This window comes from Simochromis diagramma, unplaced genomic scaffold (assembly GCF_900408965.1).
Source record: "Simochromis diagramma unplaced genomic scaffold, fSimDia1.1 OVJJ01000557.1, whole genome shotgun sequence".
Taxonomy (NCBI): Eukaryota; Metazoa; Chordata; class Actinopteri; order Cichliformes; family Cichlidae; genus Simochromis; species Simochromis diagramma.
Genome location: NW_024387156.1, coordinates 2,900,663 through 2,928,525, shown reverse-complemented (window position 1 = coordinate 2,928,525; position 27,863 = coordinate 2,900,663). Strand labels below are relative to the sequence as shown.

At 40.3% G+C, this 27,863-nt stretch overlaps 2 protein-coding genes across 4 annotated transcripts; one reads left to right on the top strand and one right to left on the bottom strand.

Moving 5' to 3' along the window:
* The first annotated feature begins 62 nt into the window (after nt 1-62).
* On the top strand, nt 63-13,490 carry dph5 (diphthamide biosynthesis 5). The gene is made up of 7 exons (XM_040048398.1): nt 63-351; nt 2,255-2,379; nt 2,958-3,066; nt 8,510-8,630; nt 10,671-10,710; nt 12,277-12,380; nt 12,671-13,490. Exons 1-7 carry the CDS (start codon nt 217-219, stop codon nt 12,901-12,903), a joined length of 867 nt encoding a protein of 288 aa, XP_039904332.1. The 5' UTR covers nt 63-216; the 3' UTR covers nt 12,904-13,490.
* Nucleotides 13,491-13,658: 168 nt separating this feature from the next.
* slc30a7 (solute carrier family 30 member 7) lies at nt 13,659-25,191 on the bottom strand. Of its 3 annotated transcripts, XM_040048396.1 has the most exons (12): nt 25,009-25,191; nt 24,630-24,731; nt 22,180-22,293; nt 22,007-22,094; nt 20,582-20,711; nt 19,755-19,817; nt 19,599-19,709; nt 19,035-19,085; nt 18,584-18,719; nt 14,838-14,928; nt 14,252-14,401; nt 13,659-14,084 (listed from the first exon to the last, which is right to left on the bottom strand). In XM_040048396.1, exons 1-12 carry the CDS (start codon nt 25,086-25,088, stop codon nt 14,037-14,039), a joined length of 1,164 nt encoding a protein of 387 aa, XP_039904330.1. In that variant the 5' UTR covers nt 25,089-25,191; the 3' UTR covers nt 13,659-14,036. The 3 variants fall into 3 exon arrangements, with proteins under 3 accessions (XP_039904330.1, XP_039904329.1, XP_039904331.1); XM_040048395.1 differs by having other exon boundaries at nt 19,599-19,817; nt 25,009-25,190; XM_040048397.1 differs by having other exon boundaries at nt 19,599-19,817; nt 22,180-22,288; nt 25,009-25,145.
* Nucleotides 25,192-27,863: the final 2,672 nt, after the last annotated feature.

The following is a 27,863-nucleotide window of genomic DNA, read 5'->3' as shown; positions in this document are numbered from 1 at the left end:
ATCAGGGCTTGCCGTCGGCTGAAGACTTAACCGTATCGCGGCTGTAGCTGTCGCAACTGTAAACAGTTCACGACAAGCCGTATTCCAAGTAGCGCAGCGAGTCCCCACGTGAATACGGGAAAGTTTCACGCCTGGGTGCTTCTTTTTAAGAAGTTTTAGCTCCGTTAAGTGCTGCGGCAGTAACACTGACCCTGTACGGAAGGCGGGACCGGCAGGATGCTGTATCTGATCGGTCTGGGGCTCGGAGACGCCACAGACATTACAGTGAAGGGTTTACAGGCGGTGAAGAGCTGCTCCAGAGTTTACCTGGAGGCCTACACATCCATTCTCACCGTGGGCAAAGAGGCGCTGGTGAGTCCGGAGCATTACGACCCGGAGGATTTGGACCAGAGCTGAAATGAAAGCTCGTCCCAGGAGAGGAGCTGCTTGTTTTGGCTGTAGGACTGATTCAGAACTAGGAAGAAATGTGTTACTTTTTACATAAGAACTGGGTTTCAGTACGTGTTACTCGAAGACATCATATTATTTACAATGAGTAATTATAGTAAATCAAAAGGATGAATCCCGTCGGGTTTTTTTAACTGCATATTCAGACCTGGGTCCTGAATTGGATAATTCAATGAATTAATTTCAACAAATAAATGTAATTTCTTGCTTTCTTCAGACGATCGGTGTACGATTAGAGATTTCTAATGTCTCTCATATTAATTTATCTAGGACTTCCTCACATTTTGATCAAATTAATACCACAAGCTCAATGTCCTCATTCTCACCTGTAAATGCTAACAATCTGGAAGAAATTATTCATCAGTTAAATCTTGCATCTCTTTACTTGATCCCATCCACAACAAATTGTTCAAATCTGTATCTCACTGTTTTACAAATGATGTAGTACGTATTATAAGCAGTTCTCTACAGACTAGCATTTTCATTGTTTCTATTAAATATACTTTAATTACTCCGATTCTCAAGAATAATAACTTAGACCCACTGGTTATTAATATTTATAGACATAATATTTTCTAATCTAAGAAATTATTTGGAAAACTGTGTTTTTTTGCTGGAACATGTCGGTCCTGCTGACTCAGAAAGTCCCTGCTGAATTGTGCTGCAGGAGAGCTGCCAAAAGTGTCCCTACATGATCTGCATGCTGGAGGAAGTGCAGAGTGTAGTCGTGGAGACCAAATTCAGGGTCTGATTCGTCCACGGGGGGGCGGGTCCAAAGATCCGGAGTATGGGCAGACTGGAGATCCCAGCAGAATCTTCTCCACCAGCCTGTGGAAGTGCAGGAAGTGCCTGATCTGTCTGTCTTTGCCGATGAACTTCTATGGATGAGTCTGCATATATAGGTTTAAAATGCTAGAGCGCCAGGCCAGCTTCTTGGCTGACTCCGTGCTGCTGATGTGATGGTAGGACGGGAAGCACCCTGCGCTCCAGCGGACGATCGCGGAGGACTCTAAGAAGTAGGCTCGGCTCTGCTCCAGCACGACCTTCTGACCCCAATGAGTGTGCAGCGTCAGCTCCCAGCTCACATTCAGGTTCCTGAGCACCCACTCATGCTGCCAGGGCAGCACGGTGTATGGGCTGATGTCTCTCTATGCAGATGACACCCAACTTTATCAGTCCTTAAAGCCAGATAACACACACCAGTTAGTTAAGCTGCAGGAATGTCTTCAAGACATAAAGACCTGGATGACCTCTAATTTCCTGTTCTGAATTCAGATAAAGTGATTGTATGCGGCCCTAAAACCTTCGAAATATGTAACCATATGCTTACTCTGGATGTCATTACCTTAGCCTCCAGTAACACTGTGAGGAATCTTGGAGTTGTATTTGACAACGACATGTCCTTCAGAGCACAGCCCAAGGTGCAGTCAGCAGGTTACTGAATTGATCCCCAGCTGCTCCAGTCCACATGTCAAAGTATTCTTGGGCATGATACTAAAGAGCGAGTTGCCCTCCAATTATCATCGGAGTGTGAGTGGGTGCATATGACTAAAAGAAAGTGTTTAGGTATAGACTAAAGTTGAGTATGAATGTGGGCCTGTGTGATTGGGTAAATGAGACTTGTAGAAAGTGATCTGAACGCTTCAATTAGTACTTTGTAATCACCAGTCCATCCATCTTTTGCTTATTCAATGCAGGGTCTCAGGAGAGTGAGAACTAAATAGAAAATGAACATCTACCTGAATAGTACGTGTCTGCTCTGAGTATTCTTGTTAAAATATCCTAACAGTATATTCCTTTGCTTCAGGAGGAGTACTATGGGAAGCAGCTGATCCTGGCAGACAGAGATCTAGTTGAACAAGGAGCTGATCAAATCCTGGAGGATGCAGATGTCACTGATGTGGCATTTCTGGTGGTGGGCGACCCATTTGGGTGAGTCACAGTGTTTCTGGACTGTGTAAGCAACAGCTCCAATTGATCCCACAGATCTGAAGTATGCTCTGTCAGCACATGCACTGTAGTGGGGAGCAGCAGAGGAAGATAAAACCACAGAGTTTGTGTCAGAGCAGAGTTTTTACATTTCAGCAGATTTCTGCCCAAAGCCACAGTATTCCTCTCAGACATAATAACAGAGTGCTGAGCAGCTCGCCTGCTGAATGGAATATACAAGCTCTATAGTCTTGTCCGTGGGAATTTCAGACTCGGTTTTTCATCAAAAAAACACGGGTTCTTTTTTGGCCCACTGAAAACTATAATGAAGCTTTTTTTCATCACACTGAGGTTTGACCTGTCCGTGACCTCAGCATCTATACATTACTCTGTCATTCAGTCTGTCCAACACAACACTGGGGAAAACCTGTTATCTTCATAGGTTAGTTTACTGTAATAATAATGAGGCAACTCATTGTCAGCTAGTTTGCTGTTACATAGGCACCAGGCATATAGCAGCTGAATTGATTTTGTGTATTTTATAAGAAAAGGCTGCCCTTGTTTTCTGTGTCTCTCTGCAGAGCCACCACACACAGTGACCTAGTGCTGAGAGCAGTGAATGCTGGGATACCATACAAAGTCATTCACAATGCCTCCGTCATGAATGCAGTGGGCTGCTGTGGTTTGCAGGTAATTATTTCCTGAACTGAGTCTGTGAAGCAGAACTTCCAAACACAGGCTCAAACACATCCAATTTCTTTTTCTGCATTTTTTTTAAACTTCTTTATATTTTTCCACCTAGTGGCAAGCAACAACAATAATGTAATGATTCCATGGGGGACTAAAGTCCAGAGATGAAACTGGTTTGAAAATGCAGGAAGAAAAGCTGCTGTTTATGTGTGTAGCCTGATGGTTTCTACTCTGTTCACTGCATAGGAGTCAGTGCTGATAATAGAAGGAATAGAGTCACTGTGACTCCAGACTCAAGCACTCAGTGTTGGGAGTCCTCAGTGGCTTTTGGCTGCTTTCGTTTTTTGGGGGGGGGGGGTGCAGAAGTGACCATATTTGGATGCAAGGGTGGAGCGTTGTTAGCTAATGTTTTCACAGTTGTCAATCAAAACACCTTTCCCTAACTTGAAGACATAATGAAAATGAAAAGGCGGGTTTAAAAAATAAATGAACTGTATTCTCTTCACTCTCGCTCCTCTGTGCATGTCCAAACCTTCTTAGCCATGTTGCTCAAACCTTCTGTCTAAACTGCTCAACCAGAGCTGGCCAGAGAGTGCCTGGTGGCCAGGCCTTAGCCTCTGGGGCCCGGCCAGGTAAAGCAACCGAAAAAGACTTTGAGTCTGCTTCAAAGTGATTCTAGCAAACTGTCAGCCCAACTCAGAAAGGGAAGGTGGTGCTCCACTTACATTCTGTTTAGTGGGGGTGGGGTGTAGCTGACTTCAACTGTGGACATAGTATTCTGTATTGGAAGCAGAGTCTGGGAATGAGAGAGATGACCTGGTCATCACTAGCAGCAAGGTTAATGAGACAGTTAAATAGTCCTTGGTGGCAGCTCCCCTGTAGTGGAGGGCCTTCCTGGTCTTTTCCTGTGTGTTATGAATAAATCTTCTTTTTTGGGGGGTACCGGTACTGGTTTTATTTTGTTGTATTTATCCGCGAAACCTTAAAGGCCAGTCCGTGAAAATATTGTCGGGACATAAACCGGTCCGTGGCACAAAAGAGACCTGGTGTGGGTGACCGGTCTGGTAGCTGTGCTGCTCCTGGGTGAGTGCGGGGTGGGCTTGGTGACTTGGAGTTCTGGGGGTGTACCACCTCCATGCTCTGGTTCTGGCTAGGCCTCGGGGGCTTGGATCCTAGCTGGTGTTTTGACGGGGTTTTGGGTTGCTGCATGCACTGGGGCCTGGCCGTGGCCCTTTGGTGCATTGGTGGAACTGGGGCCTCTTTAGCTGGCAGGGAGTGTTTTTGCCATCTTTTTGAAGGTGCTCTCTACTTTTGAGGAGACCACGCTGCAGGCAGAGAGAGAGGGGGGGGAGAATCTACCAGAGGTGCAGGATGGACTCAACCTGGGTGTCTAGATTAGAGATTAGATTAGATGAAACTTTAAAAATCCCTCGGGTGGGTTCCTCCGGGAAATTCAGTTTCCAGTAACACAGCACCGACAGAAGTTGCATGTTACAGATACATTGTCAGCTGTCTTATGTAGTCTGGTGTAGTGTCCGAGCCTGGTAGCTCGGGTGTGTACTGGCTTGCTCCTGGCACCTGCTTGCAGGGCTTGGGCCCCTGGCTCTGTCTGGCCCCCGCTGGGGGGTGGGATGTCCTTGGGTCTCAAGTCTCTGGGCCCAGAGCTCGGTCTGCTCTGGCGTAGCTGGCTGCTTGTGGAGGGTGCGGGCTCATCGTGGCAGCCCCCATGGTGCTTCCCCTGGAGGAGTTGTTCATGATTGACAAGCAAAGCATGGATTTGACTGTAAAGTCAAGAATCTGTCATCCTTTCTAAGCCTACTAATGACCATCATTTCCAAAAGGGATTAAGCCCATTGAGTCACCAGAATAGTGGTTACTGAGGTGACAGATCAGGAGAGCTGGTTTTTATGCAACTGAAGGAGTTGGAAACCACTTCCATTTTTTATGCACAATCTGTGTTTGTATTTGTGTCATGAGTGCAGCTGCAGCTCATGACGAACCTTTTTGTCACAGTAAACACCTCTCAATAATTCCATCTCATCAATAACTGAACTGTCAGAGCAGCCAATCATAGAGCAGAACCCAGCTGCAGCTCCTCCTCCTGCAAACATGCAAAGATTAGCATTAATGTAAAGACAGCATTTCCAGTGGGAGTAGTTAATATGCTAATGAGAAAGGACACATGCAAATGAGCTCTATTCCTTCCTCTAGGTGCTATGCGCTCACACTCACAACTGGAGTCCTTCAGGGCTTTTCTCTATAAAGCAAACAGTACATTAATTTTCTTGATGGTGTTTTATTTATAGATAAAACTAATAATAATCAGCAAAAAACATTTATCCAAGAACAGCTTGTCAGAATTTCACTGTTCAGCACCTTTCAGACATGAGCTCCTTTTTGTTAATTTGCATTCAGTCACATTAGCACATGCACATTAGGACTCTGTCTCTTTTTTGCATCTTGAGTTGCTAGTGGCAGATGGTGCCCCCTGCTGATTGGTTCTGCTGGAGTTCTCTTCTCGATTTAAAAAAAAAAAAAAAAAAAAGAGTTCTTCTTTCCCACCTCTGCCAAGTGCTGTTCATAGGACATCGTTTGACTGTTGGGTATTCTATCTATGTAAAACTGATTAACAACGCCCTCTGTTATTAAGCATTGGCTAGTATCTTGATGTGTGTTCAGTCAGGTCCAGGCACGTTTATAGAAAGGTAAAAAAAGAATTGCAATTTTGCTTCTGTAACCCACCACGGAGGATTGTAAACCAAGTTTTCCAGTCTTTCTAAAGGTCATTCAGAGTGTTTCTTTGGGCATTAGCTGCTTCTTTTTATTATTATTATTATTATTATTATTAATTTTCAGTCCAGTTCTTGTACCTAAACCATTTTCAAATGGGTTTTTTTGTTGTTACGCCACCCAATCATTCAAAAATGTAAAGCACTCATGAGCCAGTGTTATGTCTACACATAAGAAACAACTTCCCAAAGAACCACTTTTTAATTGCATCTTTAGGAACTTTGTTACTAGCAGCATGTCGCAAAAGCACATCATTTGCTCTCATTTCTCGAATCTAGTTGAATCTACAAAGGAAAAAAAAGACTTGACAGAACCAAAAAAAGCACTGTCGTATAGATGTCATATGTAATATCCTTGGAAGGGCTGCCATCTTGATGAGGCTTATTTTCCCAAAAGTCTTGGGGCTCTTCAAGATGTTTTTGGCAAACACAAGCCTTTGTGTGCTTTTTGGTCAGCAGTGGTTTTCTTCTTGGAACTCTCCCATGAATGCCATTCTTGCCCAGTCTCATTCTTATTGTTAAATCATGAACTCTAACCTTAACTGAGAGGAGTGAGGCCTGCAGTTCTTTAGATGTTGTTCTGGGTTTTTTATGAAGGTTTACCACTTTTCTCCATTTGTAGATAATAATTCTCACTTTGGTTCTCTGGAGTCCACAAGCCTTATGAATGGCTTTATAATCCTTTCCATACTGATAGATGTCAATGATTTTATTTGTCCTATTCTTATGTTCCCTTTTGTATGATGTTTTACCTTTTGAGACCATCAAGCCTATTTCACTTTGTTAGACATTTAAATGATTTCCATATTCAACAAGTCTGGCAGTATTTCAGAATGGGTGAAGTTGAGCTCAACTTTCCGAAAAATGTAGCTAATTGCAGTTAATTCATGATTTAACAAAGGGGCCATATAAATGGGAAGTATCTCACATTAAACTTAGTTTGGAGTTCCACACTTAAGAGCCAGTGTTGTGTCTACACATAAGAGACAACTTGGCAAAGAACCACTTTTTAATTGCATCTTTAGGAACTTTGTTACTAGCAGCATGTCGCAAAAGTGCTAGAACCAATTCTATTTACATTTTACATGTAAGGCAGTATTAGAAGAAGGCAGCACAACATGCTTTATCTGTCCATAAAACCAGGTGGCACACAGTAATTAGTTAAACTGCATTAATATCTTAAAGATATAAAGACATGGATGGCTTCCAATTTCCTGCTTCTAAAACCAGACAAATAAGAGGTTATTGTACTCGGCCCTAAAAATCCAAAAACGTGATGTCTAACCAGACACCTGCTCTGGATGGCATTACTTTGGCCTGCATGTAACAATGTGAGGACTCATGGAGTCATTTTTGACCAGCCGGTCATGGCAGATGGGTCCTCTCCCTGAACCTGGAGCTGTTCGAGTCTATCCCAGCTACCATAGGGCGAGAGGCAGGGTACACCCTAGACAGGTTGCCTGTCTGACACAGGGCTATAAATAACTGAATTAAATTTTATTTATTTATCATCAACAATTTTTGAGCAGTGCAGGATTATCTTGACCAAGAATTGAACGAAAAGTCGGCCAACATCCAAAGAACTATGGTGAACTATTGATGAAGACTACTTAACAAAATTAGAAGAAATGTTGTCTAACAGTTCAGTCTGTTGAAGAATAAAGGTGGTCATACCAAATATTGACTTTCAAGCTTGGAGACTTGAAACAAAACGTTAGCGTATATACTATATTTCTACTTATGTTTGCACCTTTGAAGAAACAACTGCACTTGTTTCCCGGTGTCCTAGCACAGTATAAGTGTGTTGAGGATAATTTAATTATAAAGAAATAACTCAAGACTTCGGCGCATGACTGCATAGTGCCCCATTTTTCAGTCTCAAAAGTATTTGGACAAACTAACACAATTTTAAATGGTAAAAATGGTAAATGGCCTGTATTTGTATAGCGCTTTACTTAGTCGTTAAGGACCCCAAAGCGCTTCACACAACCAGTCATCCACCCATTCACGCACACATTCACACACTGGTGATGGCAAGCTACATTGTAGCCACAGCCACCCTGGGGCGCACTGACAGAGGCATCCAGTTTCTTTGGCTCTTGTTACTTTTGCAGTTTACTTTGGTTCATTGTCCATTTGTTATGTGAAGTTCTGTGCAATCAGTTTGTAGTTTTAGTTGTATCCAAGCCGATCGTACAGAAAGTCCTGTACACTTCACAATTCATCCTACCACTTCTAAAACAGTTAACTGGTTCCACTGGTAGCTGTACATGCCCATTAAATAACACTGCCACCTCCATGCTTTTCTGTTCCCGTCCTTCTGGTATGAGTTCATCTTGGTTTCATTTTTTCTGAACTTCACTGTCTCTTTTAGATGTTTTCTGCAAAGTCTAATCTGTTTCTCTGTATTTCCATTCAAGACATTGATATCGCTACCTCCAGGAGTATGTTTATGTTTTTTAACCAGCGAAATACAAAAATGTCAATCAACCATTTTACAGTCTCATATTTGACTATACACTTGCTTACATTATCACATTGTGAGGGCTCGCTTCCTTTTGAGGGACAAGAAACTGTGATTCTCCTGGAAATGGCTGTTGGGAAAAAAGCCCTTTGATGTGATGGAAACATGTGTTTGTCTGTGTGTGTTTCAGTTGTATAATTTTGGAGAAACGGTGTCTGTAGTGTTTTGGACAGAGACGTGGAGACCAGAGAGCTTCTACGACAAAATTTGTAAAAACCGAACAGCTGGACTGCACACACTCTGTCTGCTGGGTGAGGCTTGCACACAAACACAGACAAATCTCCTAAAATAAAATCCACAATATCCAAGAAAAAATTATAATGTAAAACAAAAAAATAGGATAATAGAATACAATTATATATATTTGAAACAAAAACCGATACCACTGAAATTTTCATGTTAAGTGGCCAAAGAGCAAACAATGAAACATTATTTTCTAAACTGAATTGAAATCATTTCATTAACAAAGTAGAAAAATATATATATCCAAGAAAAGTAGTACAATTTAGTAAAAAATAATGATGAAAGAAGGCATTTTAACATAAAAAACGTATTAAAAATGTAAAACATTATTGAAAATATGCAAACAAAAGGTCTGAATCAAAACACAGTCATTGTGAATTAATCTGAAATAATGCTGATGGCCATCTGAGGCTCTTTTATTTTTTTCTGTAATGAATATTTAAAACACACCCACTCACCAGCAGGTCATCCACCTCCCACTGGACTCCTAATTTATGGGCGTTTGGGGCATTTGGGGTCCCTGGGATGATTGATGCTGGTGTCCGTACCTCATCTATTACTTCTCCACACACACATTTACAAAAGAGCACGGCCATGTTTTTTGACTTCACAAACACGGCAGGACACCCAGATGAGCCATTTATTTATTTCAAGAATTCAGTATGATTTTGGACATTTTTAACATAATAGGGAATTATTCATAAGTAAGTAAAACAACAACAGTGATAAAAAAAAAAAAGCTGCGTCATAATTAAAAGAGATTATTTACAGACACTGCACAGCTTAAAATAGAGCATTAAATAAAATATTACGAAAATAACAGCCATACTGTTACATGATCGGTGAGATCTCTCTTTAGCTGACAGAAAATAATAACATTTTGCTGAAATGTTTCACCCTACTTTAGATTTTTAGTTGGTCAGAAGGGCAAGTTTCATGGAAACCCAAGTTTGTGAATGCGATAAATCAAGAATAGGGCGACACAGGAGCTTCAAATTGATACCATAGGTGTATTTATTTAAATAATCAGTGACCTTGACCTCAAGGTCAGAGGTTTTCTTAAAATTGTGTGAGTGAGATAACTCGGGAACTAGGTGACATATTTTAGAAATTTGTACTATGGGTGTGTGAGGGATGGCACTGGCGGTCGACAGTATTTTTTTATATAATGTTTTTTTGTAATGTTATGTGGTTTGTTGTCGAAACCTCAAGAACCTTCAGTCTGCAATATGACAGAAATTGTTTATTTGTAAATTGGTAACTGGGTAGCTGTGGCTCAGGAGGTAGAGCAGTACTACTACTGTCCATGGATGCACTCATTAGAGTGAGAATGTTAGATAGAAAGCACTTAGGCACAGAAAAAGTGCTTGTATGACTCGGTGAATGAGGGTTGTACTTGAAGTGCTCTTAGTGCTCAACCAGAGTATTAAAACACTCTATAAAAACCAGTCCATTTACCAGAATACTTACTTACATTCTTATCCATCCATTCTCTTCTGCTTAATTAATTTCCTGTGCTTGATTCTAGTAAAAATAAAAGCATGGTTTGGAAATGTTTTGTAAATTCTGTACTGTGCTTGCATGGTGCTTTTCTAGTTTGACCACTCAAAGCATTTTTTTTTACCACAAGCCTCATTTACCCAACACACACACAAACACTTTTTTCTGCCTAAGTGCTTCTATCTAACATTAACACACTCACAGTAATGTGTGCATCCGTGGCAACTTGGGTTTGACATGCAAATCGACGAGCTAGGGATTGAACTACCAACTTCCCAACCCACTCTGTTCCCTGAGCCGCATCCATTTTTAACGGGTGAGAATTTTTATTTAAAATAAAACTGACACATTTCTGTGCGATATTTTACATTGGATATTAATTTAAAGGGATATTAGAAAAATACAAACAGTAGATTTTTTTTTTTTTAAATCAAATGGTTTCTTGGGACTGTTGGGATGTAAATGCACGTTTAGTTCTGAGATTAAAAGTAAAAACAGTGTGAGATGTGTTTAATACAGTTTTCTTCTTGTTTTGTTTTTATTGTTAGATATTAAAGTCAAAGAGCAGAGCATCGAGAACATGATGAGGTAAGAATCACATCCAGATCACATCCAGAACCACCTCTGGAGTGTTAGAGATCTCACCATGTGAGGTCTGTTATTTTCTGACTTAACCCTCAGTCAGCGTTTGTCAGAACCAGAAACCCAGACCATGTCCACATGACGTTTTTGCGTGGCTTATCTGCGTAGCAATTTAATTAAAAAGATTATAGATGACATCTTATTTCATAGTGTATTCTTCACGTGCTCTATCAAAAGCACATTCTCTGCTGATTCACCCACTAATTACATTCACAGTATTCACTTACTGTGTCTTTAGGGATTCGCTATCTTAGCTCAGCTCATTACCGACTCGCTAGCAGCATGGCCTCTTCACCGTCCCTCCTGCACTTTCCTGTTCATCATGTTAGATGTTTAGTTACTCCTCAGCCTCCTTTAGTAATAACGATACTTGTAATGATTATAGCCTGTTTGCAGCTCCAGGATCACTGAATGGCAGACCCGGCTTTGCACACTCGGAAAAAACCCGTAGGGCTAACACAGAGACAACTACTTGCCATTTAGATTCACCAATTAACTCAACCCCACTTGGATTCAGGGGACGGACACTATCTCTACTTTTAAAATTAGGTTAAAACGTTCCTTTTTGATTAAGCACATAGTTAGGGCTGGATCAGTGACCCTAAATCCTCCCTTAGTTATGCTGCAACAGGTGTAGGCTGCTGGGGGATTCCCATGATGCATTGAGTATTTCTTCTTCAGTCACCTTTCTGGCTCAGCATGTGTTAATAGACCTCTCTGCATTGAATCATTACTTATCATTAATCTCTGGCTCTCGTTTGTTCCGTCTTCCTCCCCTGAGCTCGGTTCTACTGGAAGTTTCTTCCTGTTAGCTTTTCCTTCCCACTGTTGCCAAAGTGCTTGCTCATGGGGGGGGTCATATGATTGTTGGATCTTTCTTATTATTGTAGGGTCTACCTTAATATATTAAGCGTCTTGAGGCGACTGCGGCTGTGACTTTGGCGCTGTATAAATAAAATTGAATTGAATGACTAATTATTTGTGAACTGATCAATTGGCTTAAATCTGTGACTCTCCACCACTTGGCCTTAGAACTGAAAAAGCTCCTCAGATTAGAGGTGAAGCATCTTCGGGATATTTAAAGAAGTTCAGTGGCTTTTCAAGGTGATCAGGAGACCACATAAAGTTTGGAGATCAGTAGCAACTCTGCAGAAAGTTGGTGACCTCTGCGCAGTATGTATCTCAGTATCCATTACTTTGTTATAATAGCACTAACAGCTGATCGTGTAACATTTAGTAACAAGGAATTTTCACCACTGGACTTGTTGGAAAGGTGCCATCCTATCACGGTACACTCTGGGATTCACAGAGCTCCTGTGACCCAGTCTTTCACAACTGTTTGTAAGTGTTTGATTTTATAAACCTGTGCCCATGAACACCTGAACTCAATGATTTTAGATGTGCGACTGAATACTTTTGGTAATATAGCATAGTTTCAAAGTTTTCTTGCACAGATGTGAATTAAAGGAGAATGACATGTGGTTAAAGTGAATCTTTGGTTACTGATTTTAGAGGGAAGAAGATCTACGAGCCTCCTCGCTTCATGACAGTCAACCAGGCTGCAGATCAGCTAATACAGGTCATCCAAAGGAGGAAGGAGGAGGGCGAGGAGTTGGGTGAGTCATACCTGACATGCGAGTACTTTCTATCAATCCCATATTTGTTCAGATTGAAGTTCTGGTACAGTCATCAGTTAGAAGGAAAACGATAATAAAGTTTACAAAAAATATTGCAGTACTGTGTTTTATCTTTAGGATATTCTGAACCACGACTTAGGAGAACCAGTAGCATGCTAACAGTCTTGAAAGTCATGTGTCTGATTGGACCACCCATCTTTCCTTAAAGAGCCAGTCAGCTGTGTTCGCTGCAGCTCTCAAACTCATGAGTCTTTGCCCCCCTTTTCCAGGCATGACGGAGGACACAGTGTGCGTTGGCGTGGCCCGACTCGGCTCTGACGAACAAAAGATCCGTGTAGGAACATTAAATCAGCTGGTGTCATGTGACCTCGGTGCTCCACTCCATTCGCTGGTCATCACCGGTCGACTCCACCCGTTGGAGGTGGACATGCTGCGAGTAAATGCAGAACCAAACGCACTGGAAAACCTGCACGTGATTGACAGCTCAACCTACACCTCTTGACACACTTGTTCACCTGCTTGTCTACAACTACCATTAGTGACACACTATATAATCCCAGGCCCCAAATGGTAACTTAAACTGCACCCTGAGGCAGACCTTGAGCCTTCCCAATTAACTTTTTTGTTGTTATGTGATGTTTTAGACTGAATTGGAAATTTTGGGGAAGTTGAAGACATGTCATCACCGTGACCTTCCCATGCTCATTTCTTTTTCAATGTTCCAAGTTTCATAGATTTAACTTTTCTTAATTGCCCTTCATAAAAACAGCTATACAAGGCTGAGTCATTAGTCAGGATTCAGTGGCATTAAGCATTTCCCTAATTCCCAAACTCTGAATCTTTTTGGGGCCAAAAATGTTCTCTAACTGTGATGGATTTAAAGTAATCCTCACAAAGAAGTCACAAACACAGATGCAGAAAAAATGAATTAAAGTAATATATTTTAAAAAAAAAACATTTGAAGGAGGCAGGAAATATGTTTGAACTCAGCTCCAACTTGTGATCATTTCATGTTAAACCTGCATGTTTCCACTCGTGCAGAGGCACCGCTGTTTACAATTCTGATATTAAAACCAAGTACAAATATTACTGCACGTGAAGTGAGAGCTTTTCTTTCCATAGGGCTCCAGTCCTCCTGCAGCTGTTTAATTAACTCAGTTCTATAATCAGTACTACAGATGTGATTATGAATAATCATTCTTAGAGAACCAGATTTATTTATTACAGCTGTAATAAATATTTATTTTTTTAAAAGAAAAAAAAAAAAAAAAAAAGAGGCTTAAATCCACTGGTCGGTCACATGGTTTGGCACATACAGAGTGACTTCACACGCACTGTCAACCAATCAAGTCTGAGCAGTGATGTCAGAGGTGCTGGAAGGGGCTCAGATTGTCTCATGACAAAGGCACTTACCCATAATTCTTTGTGGGAGGGGCAGAATTTCCACTGTGAGCAGGATTATTATTTTTATTTTTATTTTTTTTTAAGAAAGTAGGTGGGGCTGTTTTAGTTCATCAGTTCTGAGAGCCCTCCCCCTATTCCAGTCTGTGCTGTGGTGACTGTGGGGGTCAGAAGTCACCTGCAGAAGTAGACTGAATGCGATTGGTCCCAAGTGTAGTGGAATATTAGCAGCTTCTACATGGCAGCTGTGTCGATCTGAACATACAGCTGCCGAACTCCTGCCTGTGGAGACAAAACCATTCATCGTGGCTGAATACTATGTTGACATCCTACTACCATCAATACTGCTACTGAAAGTTTGTAAGAATGGTGCTGCTGACACAACCCTACATCTACAGCTTCAACTGCCACCAGGTACAGTGTACTTGAATGAAGCTGTGTTTAGGTACCTGTGTGAAGATGTGGTGTGTCTGGCTAAGGATCCAGCGGGTGTCAGCGTCAGGGGCGACCAGCAGCTTTAATGTTCCGATATAAACATCAGTACACAGAGTCCAGAAGTGAGGCTCCTGCAGATTATACACTCCCTGTAGTTGCTGCACCTGGCCACAACACAACAAAACAAACATCAGACTTGTCCACTCTACTCAAGGGCTTGAGGTACAATTACCTTCTTAAATTAGTGCTAAAATTGTTACTACTAAAACAAATGATTACTTACTAATGATAGTATCAAGAAATGTACAGTTTATACGCTAAAATACATATTTACAGAATCTATTCAGTGGCACCTTTGGTTTCTATTGTCATGAACTGCCAGAACCTGCAACAAGTAAAGAACTGGTTCTTATTCCACTAACTGTATCCTAAGACGATCTGTGCAAAATCAGACTTCCAGGAAATGCAGCTGCATACACTTTTAAATTATTAATTTGTCAAGTAACTGACAAAGTACACCAAAATCTAACTTTATGCTAAATACTGATGTTTGCTCAGTTCCTACCTCTTCTTTGAACATTGAGTATGGTCACTACTCACCCTCTGGTAGCACTCTGGTAGGGCATGGTCTAGTGAAAATGGAGTTCTCTGCATCAGAATCCCAATAGACTCCTTCAGTAACGGTACCACACTGAGGATCAAATGATAGAAGAGAGAAAGTTTAGACAGAAAGTAGAGAGTCTTGTTTTTTTTTAGTTACATTGTGCCAGTTTCTAACAACAGCCACCTCACGGCACTCTGCATTGTAAGACCCCACAATTTTGGAGAAAAACATTCCAGCAGTCAGACGATCCACTATGAGTAAGCAGTGACAGAATCAAGGAAGAACACAAGGAAAACTCCAGCAGAACCAGGATCAGGAGACAAAAGTCAAAGATATAACATAACAGGAAAACAAGGGAGGACAAAAAAACAAAAAACAAACTTGCAATACTGTTCCACTGCTGTGCAAGAATACACTCATGCAAACATCCATGCCACTAGTCAACTAATTTTGAAATCATAGTCCAAGTCCAAGTTGTGGTGCATGTACCATGAACCACAGTTCAAAATTGTAGAGATTCTTAAGAGGGGTCCGAGTTTAACTCATTTGCAGAATCTGTAGATTTACAACTGAAGTTCAGCTCCATGATGAGTTTGACTTTCCAGCTGCAGAAACCTGATACCTGCAGTTATGTGAAGGCCTCTCAGCTAACCACAGCACCACTCTGCTGACTCTTTAAATTGGCAGCTGTGCTCACTTCCAGCATATCAAACCACATCAGCACACATGAACTCCATTTATCTTGGATTTCTGGGAAATCTGACCACTGCATTCACATTCAGAAGACCAGCGATTCGAGAACAGACTCCAGGACTGTATAAAGGACAATACCAGTGGTTTGGCATGTTGGCGTCCATTAAATACTAATTGGACATTCTTTACATTAGTGGAAACCATTTTCCAAAGAGTCTGTCAGTTTTTGATTGATTTTCTTTCTTCCAGGCAGATGTTGTTTCCAGCTTGTTTTTCTCTGGAATTTGACTTTAGAGCTGAAACCTGATTGATAATCCATAAGCTCTAGTAGTCAATGAGGAGGATCTGTAAGATGTTAAGGAATGTCTGCTATCATCTGAAGGAAATGAGCTTCTCTAACATATGTTTCTGATAAGACAAAGTTACACATCATGAGCACTACTAAAGAATGTAAAATACTCAAGGGATCATTAAAAACCCCAAAAAAAAAAAAAAAAAGGTTCTCACAGTCCTGCAGTGACTTCAGGCCTGAATCTGGGTTTTCATTATTAGAGAGTGGTTCACTTCTTTTTGGCGTACATCACTGTTATGCCACAGACCAGATCCGACCCAAGAACAGTTTATGTTCCAGATAGGAAAATGTGAAGTAATCACCTACTGACCCATCAGCTCCCTTAGATCTTCGGGTGGATACAGTTACTGCCTAAAAGTTTTAAAGACCAAGTATTTGCCTTTAACTGATGGAAATTAAGTAATATAGATTATTGGGTGGTAAGGTGGAACAGTGGTTAGCGTTGCTGTTTCACAGGAAGAAGGTTCCTGGCTTGAATCTTTGCTTAGGCTTTCCTATGAGTAATGTTAGCTTAATTTGTGATTTTAAATTGGTCATGGATATGAGGTCAAGTGCTTATGATATAGAGAATACAATGGTTAATAACTTTAGTTTAAAGCACTCCGAGTGGTCAGCAAGACTAGAAAAGTCCTTTATAAAGGCTCAAAAGCACTATATAGGGAATATTACTTGCTGTTAAATGTTCATAGAAACTGAACATTTAACAGTGTTTCCTGAAAACCCTCTTGTCTTATCACTTCATGATAACATTTAAATTGACAATAAATAATTACACAGCAGTGCGGAGTAGTTTTAGTCACAGTAGATGTCTTTCTGAAAGTGCTGTAACTAAGTTTAAGGATATAATCATCCACAGTGATCTTCTTCAATTCCTTGTACCAACACAGAGCAGAGCAGCTGCACTAACACTACTCCAACAGAGGTCGATTATCTCGTTAATAATTTTACCCCTTCACTACGTATGACTCTGGATGCCGTAGCTCCTGTGAAAAAGACAGCTTGACTAGTATTTGACTCCCTGGTATAACTCTCAAAAGCGCACCTTAAAGTAGATAACTCAAAAGCTGGAGAGAAAATGGCATATCACAAATTTAGAAGATGATCATTTAGCCTGGAGGAATAGTTTGCCACTTTATAAAAAGCCCTCCGTAAAGCTAGAACAGCTTGATTGATTGATTGAAGAAAATAAGAACGACCCTAGGTTTCTCCTCAGCACTGAAGTCAGGCTGACAAAAAGTCAGAGCTCTGTTGAGTCAGCCAGTCCCTTAACGTTGACTAGCAATGACTTCATGAATTTCTTGACAAATAAACTTTACAGTCCATGTACTGATCTTAAAACGGAACACCTACACTGTGCTTCCTGACCCCACATCAAATTTGCACGTAGAATAAAGCTTTTGTTTGATATTTAATCTCAAAACAGCTCTGAGTCTGCAGCAAAGAATCTAAACTGAAATTGTCAGGAGCAGGTTGTGTTCAGAGTTTTAGTTTAAAAATCAGCTGGGAGTGCCACATTTTCACAGTTTCTTTTATTTACGGCAGGTTTTAAGCTTATTATAGATTCTCTGCTAGGGGAATATGTTTTATATGTGCAGCTTCTTAAGCTGTTCCTTTCTAAAATCGTTGGGTGAAGCTCAAACTGTGTGCCGCACTGTTAAAGGAAGGTCTGTTTATTCATTTGGTGAATTTGAAAATGTATAAATGTTGTTATATGTGATTCTAATCTGCTGAAACACAGGACACACATCAAGTTAATCAAATTAAATTGATAAATTGATATGCATCAAACTGAGGGAATTTTCACATCTCTTTTATCAGGCTGGGATACTACTGGGATGATACTGGGACAGTAAGTTTCACAGCTCAAATGTGCAGCCATCATCTTAGAAATCAACAGCACCACTGAGAGTAAACTCCGTGATAAAATAATTAACTAGAATTAAAATGTTTATTTCACTGCACTGTGCACTAAATCATCCGATCATGGGCATGTACACACATGTATTCAGGTGTCTTCTACTGTGCGTATTTTGCCCTGTTACTGTCCCCAAGTGGTCGCAGCAGGTCGCTGCCTCTCCCTGAGTCCATTTCTGCCAGAGGTCTTTCCTGTTAAAAGGGAGCTTATCCTTCTCACTGTCATCTGATTGTTCTGGTTTTCTCTCTACTACTGTAGGGTCTTTACCTTGCAATATAAAGCACTTTGAGGCAACTGTTGTGACACTATGTAAATGAAACTGAATATAAAATACCAGAGTAAAAAAAAAGGCACAGTATTACTGTCCAGACCAATACTGGCTGATCAAATGACTTTACGAATTACTGGCAATTTCTGCTGTAGCGTTAAGTCTAGGCCACAGTTTTTGTATTCTCAGTAACAGAAAAAAATCATCACTTCAGTATAAGAAATAATAATAATAGCATCAATATAAGGACTCACATATGTCAGCAAATCGCTGACCACAATGACGTGAGGGGCATGCACATAGAAGTTGAAAAAAGTCCAGCATTTTATTTGTTTCTATCAGCTGGCAGCATGTGTAAAACACCAGCACGTACTTAACCCATATGCACTAGCACACGCAGAAATGGCAGCAACGACGGCAGCCATTTCTGTAGGTTACATCATAGCTCTACAGAAATTCCCTGGCCAAGGCTAAATCAGACATTAAACAGTAAGAAGTGATAAGGAAGTATCACCTGACTCCAATGAGGATGGCGATCAGCATGGAGCAGATGGGATCGGCAATCATTAGATCATATTTCTGCATCAGCAGAGCAGAGATGATCACACCGACACTGCCCAAAGTGTCTGCAATAATATGCAACAGGACTCCTGGAACACAAAGATACAACACACATCGATACAGTTTTGATACATAGTCATCAGAATACAACAAGTTCAGACTAGTTTATGTAAGACAATGAAAAAGATACTAAAATAGGTTAAAAAAATAAGTGCATAAGAGCACATGTGACCACATAATTTTCTCAGGGATCAGAGGACAAATGTACAGGGTACCAAATGCTAAGATGATGAGGATGCTATGTACTGCATGCTCAGAAGACACAGTGCTTTGGGAGCACTTTGGGAACGCCCCTCCACCCCAGTAGTTTAGTGTAGCACTGTGTGTGTGTGTTCATTTCTCACCCTGCAGGATCTGTTTGCTGGAGCCTTTTCCCGGCAGGTGTTGCAGTTCGTCTAAAAAGCAAAAAATAAATAAATAAATAAATAAATAAATAAATAAAAACACAACAAGTGAGGTTGGAGGAAGTCTGTACCACGCAGGTTTGTTTTACTACTAAATGAAAAACCATGAGATTCTGATGGCAGTTTATTAAATCTACATGAGCATTCAAACATTTTTTTACAATATACCGTATTCACAAATTCACATACCATGCCTGTGCTAGATAGAAAGCTTTCTAACATTCACACACTGATGACGACACTGGGAGCACCTTTGGCATGCAGGCCGAGGCAGCCAGAGATCAAACCAACAATCATGTTCATGTTGTATAAAAATGACATCACGGGACGTGCGGCCACATTGCTATAATGACCCTCACGAGGTGGTCCTCAATTGTAATAGAAAATTAGCTGAGTCGAACTGAGCCAAGCCAATCTAAGTAGGTACTAAGGGAAAAGGGCTAGAAGTGTCTAAATTGTGTTTGTGGCATTCTCATGCAGCATTTTCCTTTGTCAGACTCTCACCATTATAGTGTGGTTCCTCGTGTCCTCCATGACTGTGCCAATCTGCGTGTTTGTCGTGGTGGTGATGTCCTCCATGACTGTGGCAATCTGCATGTTTGTCGTGGTGGTGATGTCCTCCATGACTGTGGCAATCTGCATGTTTGTCCTGGTGGTGATGTCCTCCATGACTGTGACCGTGACTTGTGCTACCATTAAACAGAGAGTGACTGTGTCCGTGGTCTGAGGATGGAGAAGGAGACGTCAGACAAGCAAAGATCTGCAGTGAAGTTGTACAAGGCTGCAGTCGACCTGTGAGGTTCTGCACAGATGTATCAATGTTCTAGTGGCATGCAGCAACGTTTAACTGAGCCTGAGTTTAGTTCACTTGATTTACGGAGGGTCTACAGAGTTGCAGAGTCCCTATAAAAAGCTTCGAACATCTACCAGGTTTACAATATCAAAGTTTTAGAGACCTGCTTTAGTGTTTGGGTCTGCAGAACACATTTTAGAGAGTTGCAACAATAATGTAAAAATGAGACGTGTGGTTACATGTTGTATGGTTGCACTCAGATGCCTGATCTGTACAGGCTCTACTTGATTGAACAAAAGTAGCTATGAGGGTTCCACTCCAATAATGGGATTTATTTATTCCCAACTCCATTACAATGAGGTTTTTAGGTGTAAAGCCCAGGAATCCATGAAAAATGTAGACTATAAAGCTGGGTAGTTGACACTAAAGATGCCATATTCTAATTTGGCTGAGGTATGACTAAAACTTTCTGTGGAAAATGGCTGGTGAAGGTACACCGTAACCGCAAACCTTTCTGACACCCCATGTCGTATCTGCGCTCTAGAAACGTAACTACACACTGGCATCAGTGCAGCCCGCACAGCTATGAATGCTGAAAACAACATCATTTTCACTGGATCCAAACTGCGGAATCGACTCAAAGCACTTCAAGAGCGGCAGAGACACTCTAGGCTAAATCCTTCAGGTGTATTACCTCCCTCTCCATGTGAGTGCCCATGTCCTCCATGCTGGAACACAAAGATCCCGACCAGGTTCACCAGCAGACCGGCTACAGAGACAGGAAGCAGCCGCTCATGGTGAACATCTGGAGGCTCTAGAGCTCTCTGACAAACAGAGACAGATGGTCACATGCTGGCAGGTGTATTTTCACTAAATTTCAGCATGCCCTGTTAAAGCTTAAGGTTATGCAACTACAAGAGTAAAAATGATTTGTTTCTACCCCAACTTTTGCAGTATTAGGAGAACTGATACAGCACACATGATCAGATGCAAAGACCTACACAAGGGACTCATTGTTCTTACCTTGTTTAATCAACTGTGTGATCTACTGTATATACTCTTATTATATACTCAACAAAAGGCAAGTCTGACTGTGCTGTCTGATTTGTTGTTGTTATAATAAATCCATCTATTCTCTTCCACTTATCCAATTCAGCATCACAGGGGGATGAAGCCTCATCTCAGCTGCCACAGAGTGAGACGAAGGGTACACCCTGGCAATTTAGAATCACCAATTAAACTAACCCAACTAATTGCATGTCTTTGGACTATGGTCCTTTTAGTAGAAATGGGTAGAGGATAACGGTTCTTGAGTACTGGTACTGAATATATTATTTGGCTCATCTGATAAAAAGGAGAGATTTCTTCTGCTGAAGACTGACGGATGCGACTTTACTTCAGGTTAACTAAGCTCCATCATCATTCCTGCCATTATGTGTGTAATATGACAAACCGTGTAGTGAAATTTTGTTATTTCATTGATTTGATCAGTTTTTATGGACAGTGACAGGAAATTCTTTTTTCCTTACATGGGTGCTAATAAATTGCACATAAGAATTATTCCTAGACTGAAGTAGTACCTCTCTGACAGTAATGAATCAGGGTGTGCAGATGTTGCAGCCATAGCTGGTCAATGTCATTTAAGCCATTATTTAACCTCGTTTACAGTGAATAAACAGAAAAGATTTGACTCCGAGTCAAAGAAAGATTGTTCGACTGGTTCTCACAGCAACCAATCAAACAATCTCGTCAAATCGAAGGCTTTCTCCCTATAGGCTTCCATCTGCGTGAAACTATTGATGCTGATGTTAAAGCTTTATGATTTTCATATCAGTATACTGATCCCAAGTTGCTCTCTGATGCATTCAATGTAGTGTGAATGTTAGATACAAAGCACTTAGGTGTAGAAAAAAGCATTTGTGTCAGTGGGTGAATGAGGCATGTTGTATAAAGCATTTTGAGTGCTCGAGTACAGAAAAACAAAAGAAGAACCACAAGAACCAGTTCTTTTAATCCATTATGTTGGCCTACTTGTAATGCTATAACAGGCACTGCATAATAAGCAGACACACCTTGTAGATGTGATGGTTAAACTTAGGTAAAGTGGCAAATGTGTTACCTCAACTCCTTCCGAGAAAATGAAGAAAGCAGTGAAGATGAGGAAGAGCCCATTGACAAAGCCTGCCAGAACCTCTGCTCTCACATAGCTGAGACACAGACAGGACACAGACGGATTAAACACACTGACTGTCAGTCAGAGACCAGAACAGAGCTCAGAGTGGATGTTCTCACCCGTAGGAGAAGCTATCGTTGGATCTCCACCTGGAGATGACGGAGGCTGCCAGACCTGCCAGCAGGGCAGTGCAGTCAAAAAACATGTGGAAAGAATCTGAGATCAGACCTAAACTGAACACATGACAAACATGTAAAGAGATTCATTAAGGAACAGGAGCATCTGAAAAGATTTTAATGCTGCCGCAGATAAAACGATGTTTTTAAATGGTTACGACACCCATCACCCTTTTCCTCTTTTTTTCTGTCACACATACACTAAAAGTCAAAAGTTTGGACAAACCTTCTCATTTAATTGTTTTTGTTTATTTTCATGACTTTTAAATAGTAGATTCTCACTGAAGACATCAAAACTATGGATGAACACATTTGGAATTATGTCGCAAACAAAAAAATGTGAAATAACTCTAAACATGTTTTACATTTTAGATTCAAAATAGCCACAGTTTTCTTTGATTACGGCTTTGCACACTCTTGGCATTCCCTCGATGAGTTTCATGAGGTTGTCACCTGAAATGGTTTTCCAACAGTCTTGAAGAAGTTCACAGAGAGGCTGAGATCTCTTCTCCTTGTTGCTTTTCCTTAGTAGTGGTTTCTTAGTAGCTATTTGACTATAAAGCCCTTATTTGCGCAGTCTCCTCTGAACAGTTAATGTGGAGATAGAATAGAATAGAATAGAATAGAATAGAATAATCCTTTAATTCTATGTGTCTGCTACTGGAACTCTGTGTGGCATTTATTTTCGCTCTAATCTGAGGTGCTGTTAACTTGCAATTTCTGAGGCTGGTGACTGGGATGAATTTATCCTCAGCAGCAGAGGTGACTCTTGGTCTTCCTTTTGGCCTCAGGTGAGCCAGTTTCTTCGTAGCGCTTGCTGGTTTTTGCGACTGCACTTGGGGACACATTTGAAGATTTTGCAATTTTCCAGACTGACTGACCTAAAGCTTTTAAAGTAATGATGGACTGTTGTTTCTCTTTACTTAGCTGATTGGTTTGTGCCATAATATGAGTTCTAACAGTTGTCAAATTGGGCTGTCAGCTGTGTACTAACCTGACTTCCTAACTACACAACTGATGGTTCCAACCCGATTAAGAAGGCAAACTCCACACATGAACTGTGACAAGGCACACCTGTGAAGTGAAAACCACTTCAGGTGACTACATCATGAAGCTTATTGAGAGAAGGCCAAGGGTTTGTAGCACTGTCAACAAAGGGTGGCTTCTTGAGAAATCTAAAATAAGACATAATTAGAGTTATTTATCAACTTTTTTCCTTTTCTACATAATTTCATATATCTTGCTTTATATATTTGATGTCTTCAGTATGTATCTACAATGTAGATAGTGTTAAAAATAAAGAAAAAAAACATTAATAGAGAAGGCGTGTCCAAACTTTGACTGGTAGTGTATACTGTTCCAGTGATGGATGCTCATATTAAATTTGGCTGAAGTTTCCAATTTTGATCTCAGTCTATGTATGTATGTAAAATGTTTTTTAACCCTCTGAGCCAAAAGCTAAGCTCTTAACAGTTTCACAGTTTTTTTTCTCCTCTTGGCTTTATATGACCCTATATATCAGTGGATACCCCCTAATATGGTCATTTCTGGCACACAGGTTTGGCTGTGAGCACAGATCCACCCACATGCTACTCAAAACTTCTGTTTGCCAATCAAAAGTTTAAAGGGAGAGCAGCAGGAGGAATGAAGCAGCTTTTTTCAGACAATGGATGAAGTCCCAATGTAAGTCAAACAGGACTATTTTGAAATGTGGCTTTTGTTAAATTCAAGAATCAATCAAATGGAGCTGGAAATGAGCAGAATAGCTCCACTTAAAAAATATATTTAAGACATGCGGAAATATTCTTTGCAAGAACGGGGAGCTCTGTTCCCTGAACATGTCCAAACCATCTGAGCCTTTCCCATGCAGCTGTGCTTCAGCGCTGGAATATTTTGAGTTTGGAAAGGCTGACTGATGATTTAATCCCTTACTTTTTCACTCTATTACTACTTAATATTGTTCATTTTCCATCAGGTCACAGTATTTTCTCTCTGTAAATCCTGAAATAGTCAAAACGAATCATTCTTAGGTATAGACAGACAAATATTTATTCCCCTTGTCTTCTTCTGTTAACAGTAATAACAACAACAACGATGATAATAATAATAATAATAATAATAATAATAATAATAATAATAATGATTTGCTATTCATTTTGGGGGTATTTTTCAGGATGCACTTTTAGAAATATTGGGAAGATTTGGAAAGTTTGTGTAGTGTGGTTTGTGTATCTGCTGGCTAATGGCAACTTCTGCTTTCAGGGTTAAAGACGACCGACACTAACACACTCTGGCTTCCTCCATGCTAACACGAACACATACGTGGCACATCCTGAAAACAGCAGATTACACACACACGTACACTGCCTGATGCTAACGCTATGTTAGCCTACCTGTTACTCCAGATACCATACGTTAACTCCACAAAGGCGAAGGACAGGTTCAGACATAGGAAGAAGAACAGATTTCTGGAAGTTTTATCGGCGAGGATAGACCTACAAAAAGCACACAACAGTATAAAAACCAGCAGCACAGATCATAGCATGAGCCACAGACCGCAGACAAATCCCTGTCATCAACTCCTAGAAATTATATATACGTATAACTGTCGTTCAAGCACAAACCCTGAAGGCTGACAATCTTATAAAAAACATTTAATGCAGAGGAAGCTAACAGTGGCACAGATTCATTTAGGCTAGCCGGCCAGCAATAGGCTAGCAGCTTATCATTAGATGGCTCCCTTTTAGCCGCTATTAGCAGTGCGAAGATTACCTGAACCATCCGGAGAGTTTCAGCAGCAGGTTATACTTGGTCGGCTTATACTCGTCGTCTTTAATAGATAATGGTAACATTTTCACAACTGGAGACACACACTCACACACTCACTTGATAGTTTAGCTACGGAATGCTAACTGTAAATTTCCGGTTTGTGAGATTTCACAATAAGGCGTCATTGCTGTCACAGTTTGTGCTCGCCTGCCATAAGTAATGTTGAAATGATGATGATGATGATGATGAAGATGAAGAGTACTATTATAATTATTGTCATTATGAATAGTAATAATAATAATAATAATATAATAATAATAAATCAACTACACTGCAGTTTTGGAGAGATCACAACAATCACAATGGGATTTCTGTCATTGCTTTGTTGCTTGTTGCTAAAAATAAACAAATTTGGTGATATATAGTTTGGCTAAAACGAGTGGGAGACAATGGATAGTATAGAGCAGTTAATGTGTGAGCAGGTGAGTAGTGAGCAGGGGTGCTATAAAGTGGAGAAAAGTGATTCTAAGGGTTTGGCAACAAAGAATAGCATACAGCCAGGGTCTGACCCCACTTCCCCCTTTCTTATTTTGGTCCAGGTGCACGCGTACTGGTGGCTCAGTTAAAAGGGAAGTCTGGATTTCAAAAAAGAAAAGAGGGACAAGTGGAAATTAAACTCATAGCGAAGTCCATACGAAAGAAATTGCTTAACTTTCCTATTATTATTTAGTTTCATTTCTAATAGAAAACAATGTGTTTGAGTTGTTTTAGCATGTATTTGGTGCAGGCAGACTTTTGTACATATGTATACTAAATGACTTATCTAACAGATCAAACCTTTGGCTCAGGGTTAGCTGTACCACTCCCATCTCCACATATCCACACTACTGACCAATAACCACACAGATATAAGTGAGTTCATTGATGTCAAATTGCAGGTGAAGCAGTAAAAAAATTACCTTTGTAACATTTTATAGATGAGAATTTAAATTTTCTTCCTTCCAAAAATCTATGGCCTCAAATCCCTGGTGATTTTTATGCTAAAACAGAGATGTTACTGCTGTTTATCTAAAATTAACTTACTGAAAAATTAATACACAACTTTTTTCATCCATCTTTAGGATGAATGAAAATTCAAATCAAGAATCAAGAAATTACCTGGAAGGTAATATCATTACAACCAACCAGTCCTTCCTGTTACACACCAGTATGTGTAAACTCACAGTATTTTAAACTGTGAATGGCACCTCACATACTTGAAGCTGTGATGATTTTCCTTTAGAATTCAGTGAGGCATGAATAGGAATTAAATAAGTTAATCAAAAATATTTGTGTTTTCACATGTCTATATTCAAAATCACAGATGTTCAGTCTGTGTATACACGTGTGTGTTGATTATTAGACAAGGCAGACATCACGTATGGAGTTTATATTTTCTTTTTAAATAACTGTCATGTCTGGCAGCTCTTGCAATCAGATTCATCATCTGAATACACTGTTGTGTCAAACATATTTGCTTTTCCAAGATAAGTTTATAGGATCCTATTGTTTGTGATTTTCTTTTCTTTTATGTATTCATTTCCTACTATTTACTAATATGTAATATGACGAAGCCAGAGTTGACGGGCAGGAAGAAGAGTGAAAAGAGAGACAATACATGAAAAGATAAGAATAAGAGGACAGATCACAAGTGGAAAAACACAATCGGTCTTTAATCTGCACCTGTAAGAAAAAAAACACAGAAAAACATACAGCACTTAAAAATAAAGAAAATAAAGAAAAAGGAAAAGAAGAATATGAGCAATGCGCAGCAACCCAGAATACTAAAGGCCTGAGGCCACACACACCCCACAACAGGAGAAGAAGTGAGGCTGCAGGCAGATCACTAACAGCTAAAGGGAAGAGAGGGCAGCACTGCACTGTCATAAAGCTCTTAGCCTTTCAATGAATATTTGAATCCAGCCTTTACATTACTGCCATCTTGTGCTTGCAGTTAGCTATTGTTGCCACTATTATGCATATTTCATTTCACTGAAAAGCGTAGTCGTCTCTGTCTCTGAGGTTGTGTCCAACTATAGTTGACACTGACTGGAGTTGGCCAAGCTGAAGGGCCAGCAGCTATCTTCTGTTGGTTTGTGCATGCGCATTGTAGGTTAACCTCTGGCCTGACTGTAAACTAAAGAGAGACCAGAATGAGAGGCAAGTTGCTGCTGGTCGGCTTTCACTGCTCAGTTAGTACAATCTGCACTTTGTACGGACACAACGAGCATGATCAAGAAAGATAACCTTAGTGACTTATGATCGTAACAGATGAGTCTCATCTTGCTACCTACCTTGCCTAACATGTATGATGTAGAGAAGATGGAGTGTGAATAAGTTGTTAATAATTCCTTTAAAAGCCACCATACACCACTGATATTAAGTAATACATTTTTTATATCAATTTATGAGGATAGTTTTCTTAGTGATGCATAAGACTGTGGAACTACATGTGATTGTTTGCTTCCATAGATAATTCACTTACCGTACGTTGCCTAAAATGCATAGTTCGGGTGAGGTTGAGCAACAAAACTATTTGGATGAGTCTTCACATATCGTTCTCAGCAGAGTTTCCTGTACAATGGATTCTTATGTTTGAGCGTGTAACCCATTTGGGAACTCCTTTGTCCTGTTTAGAGATATCTGGATTGTTCCAAATGGGTATTAGTTTACATGGCATAAGTGAAGAAAACAACAAACAAATCTCACCACGGTGTCAGGGAGGTGTTCATGGTAAGGTTTTTAAAGTTATAATGCTTAGTTCCAATAAAAGGCAGATCAGTGTTTTTAAAATTATTCATAATGGTTTGTTTTTCCAT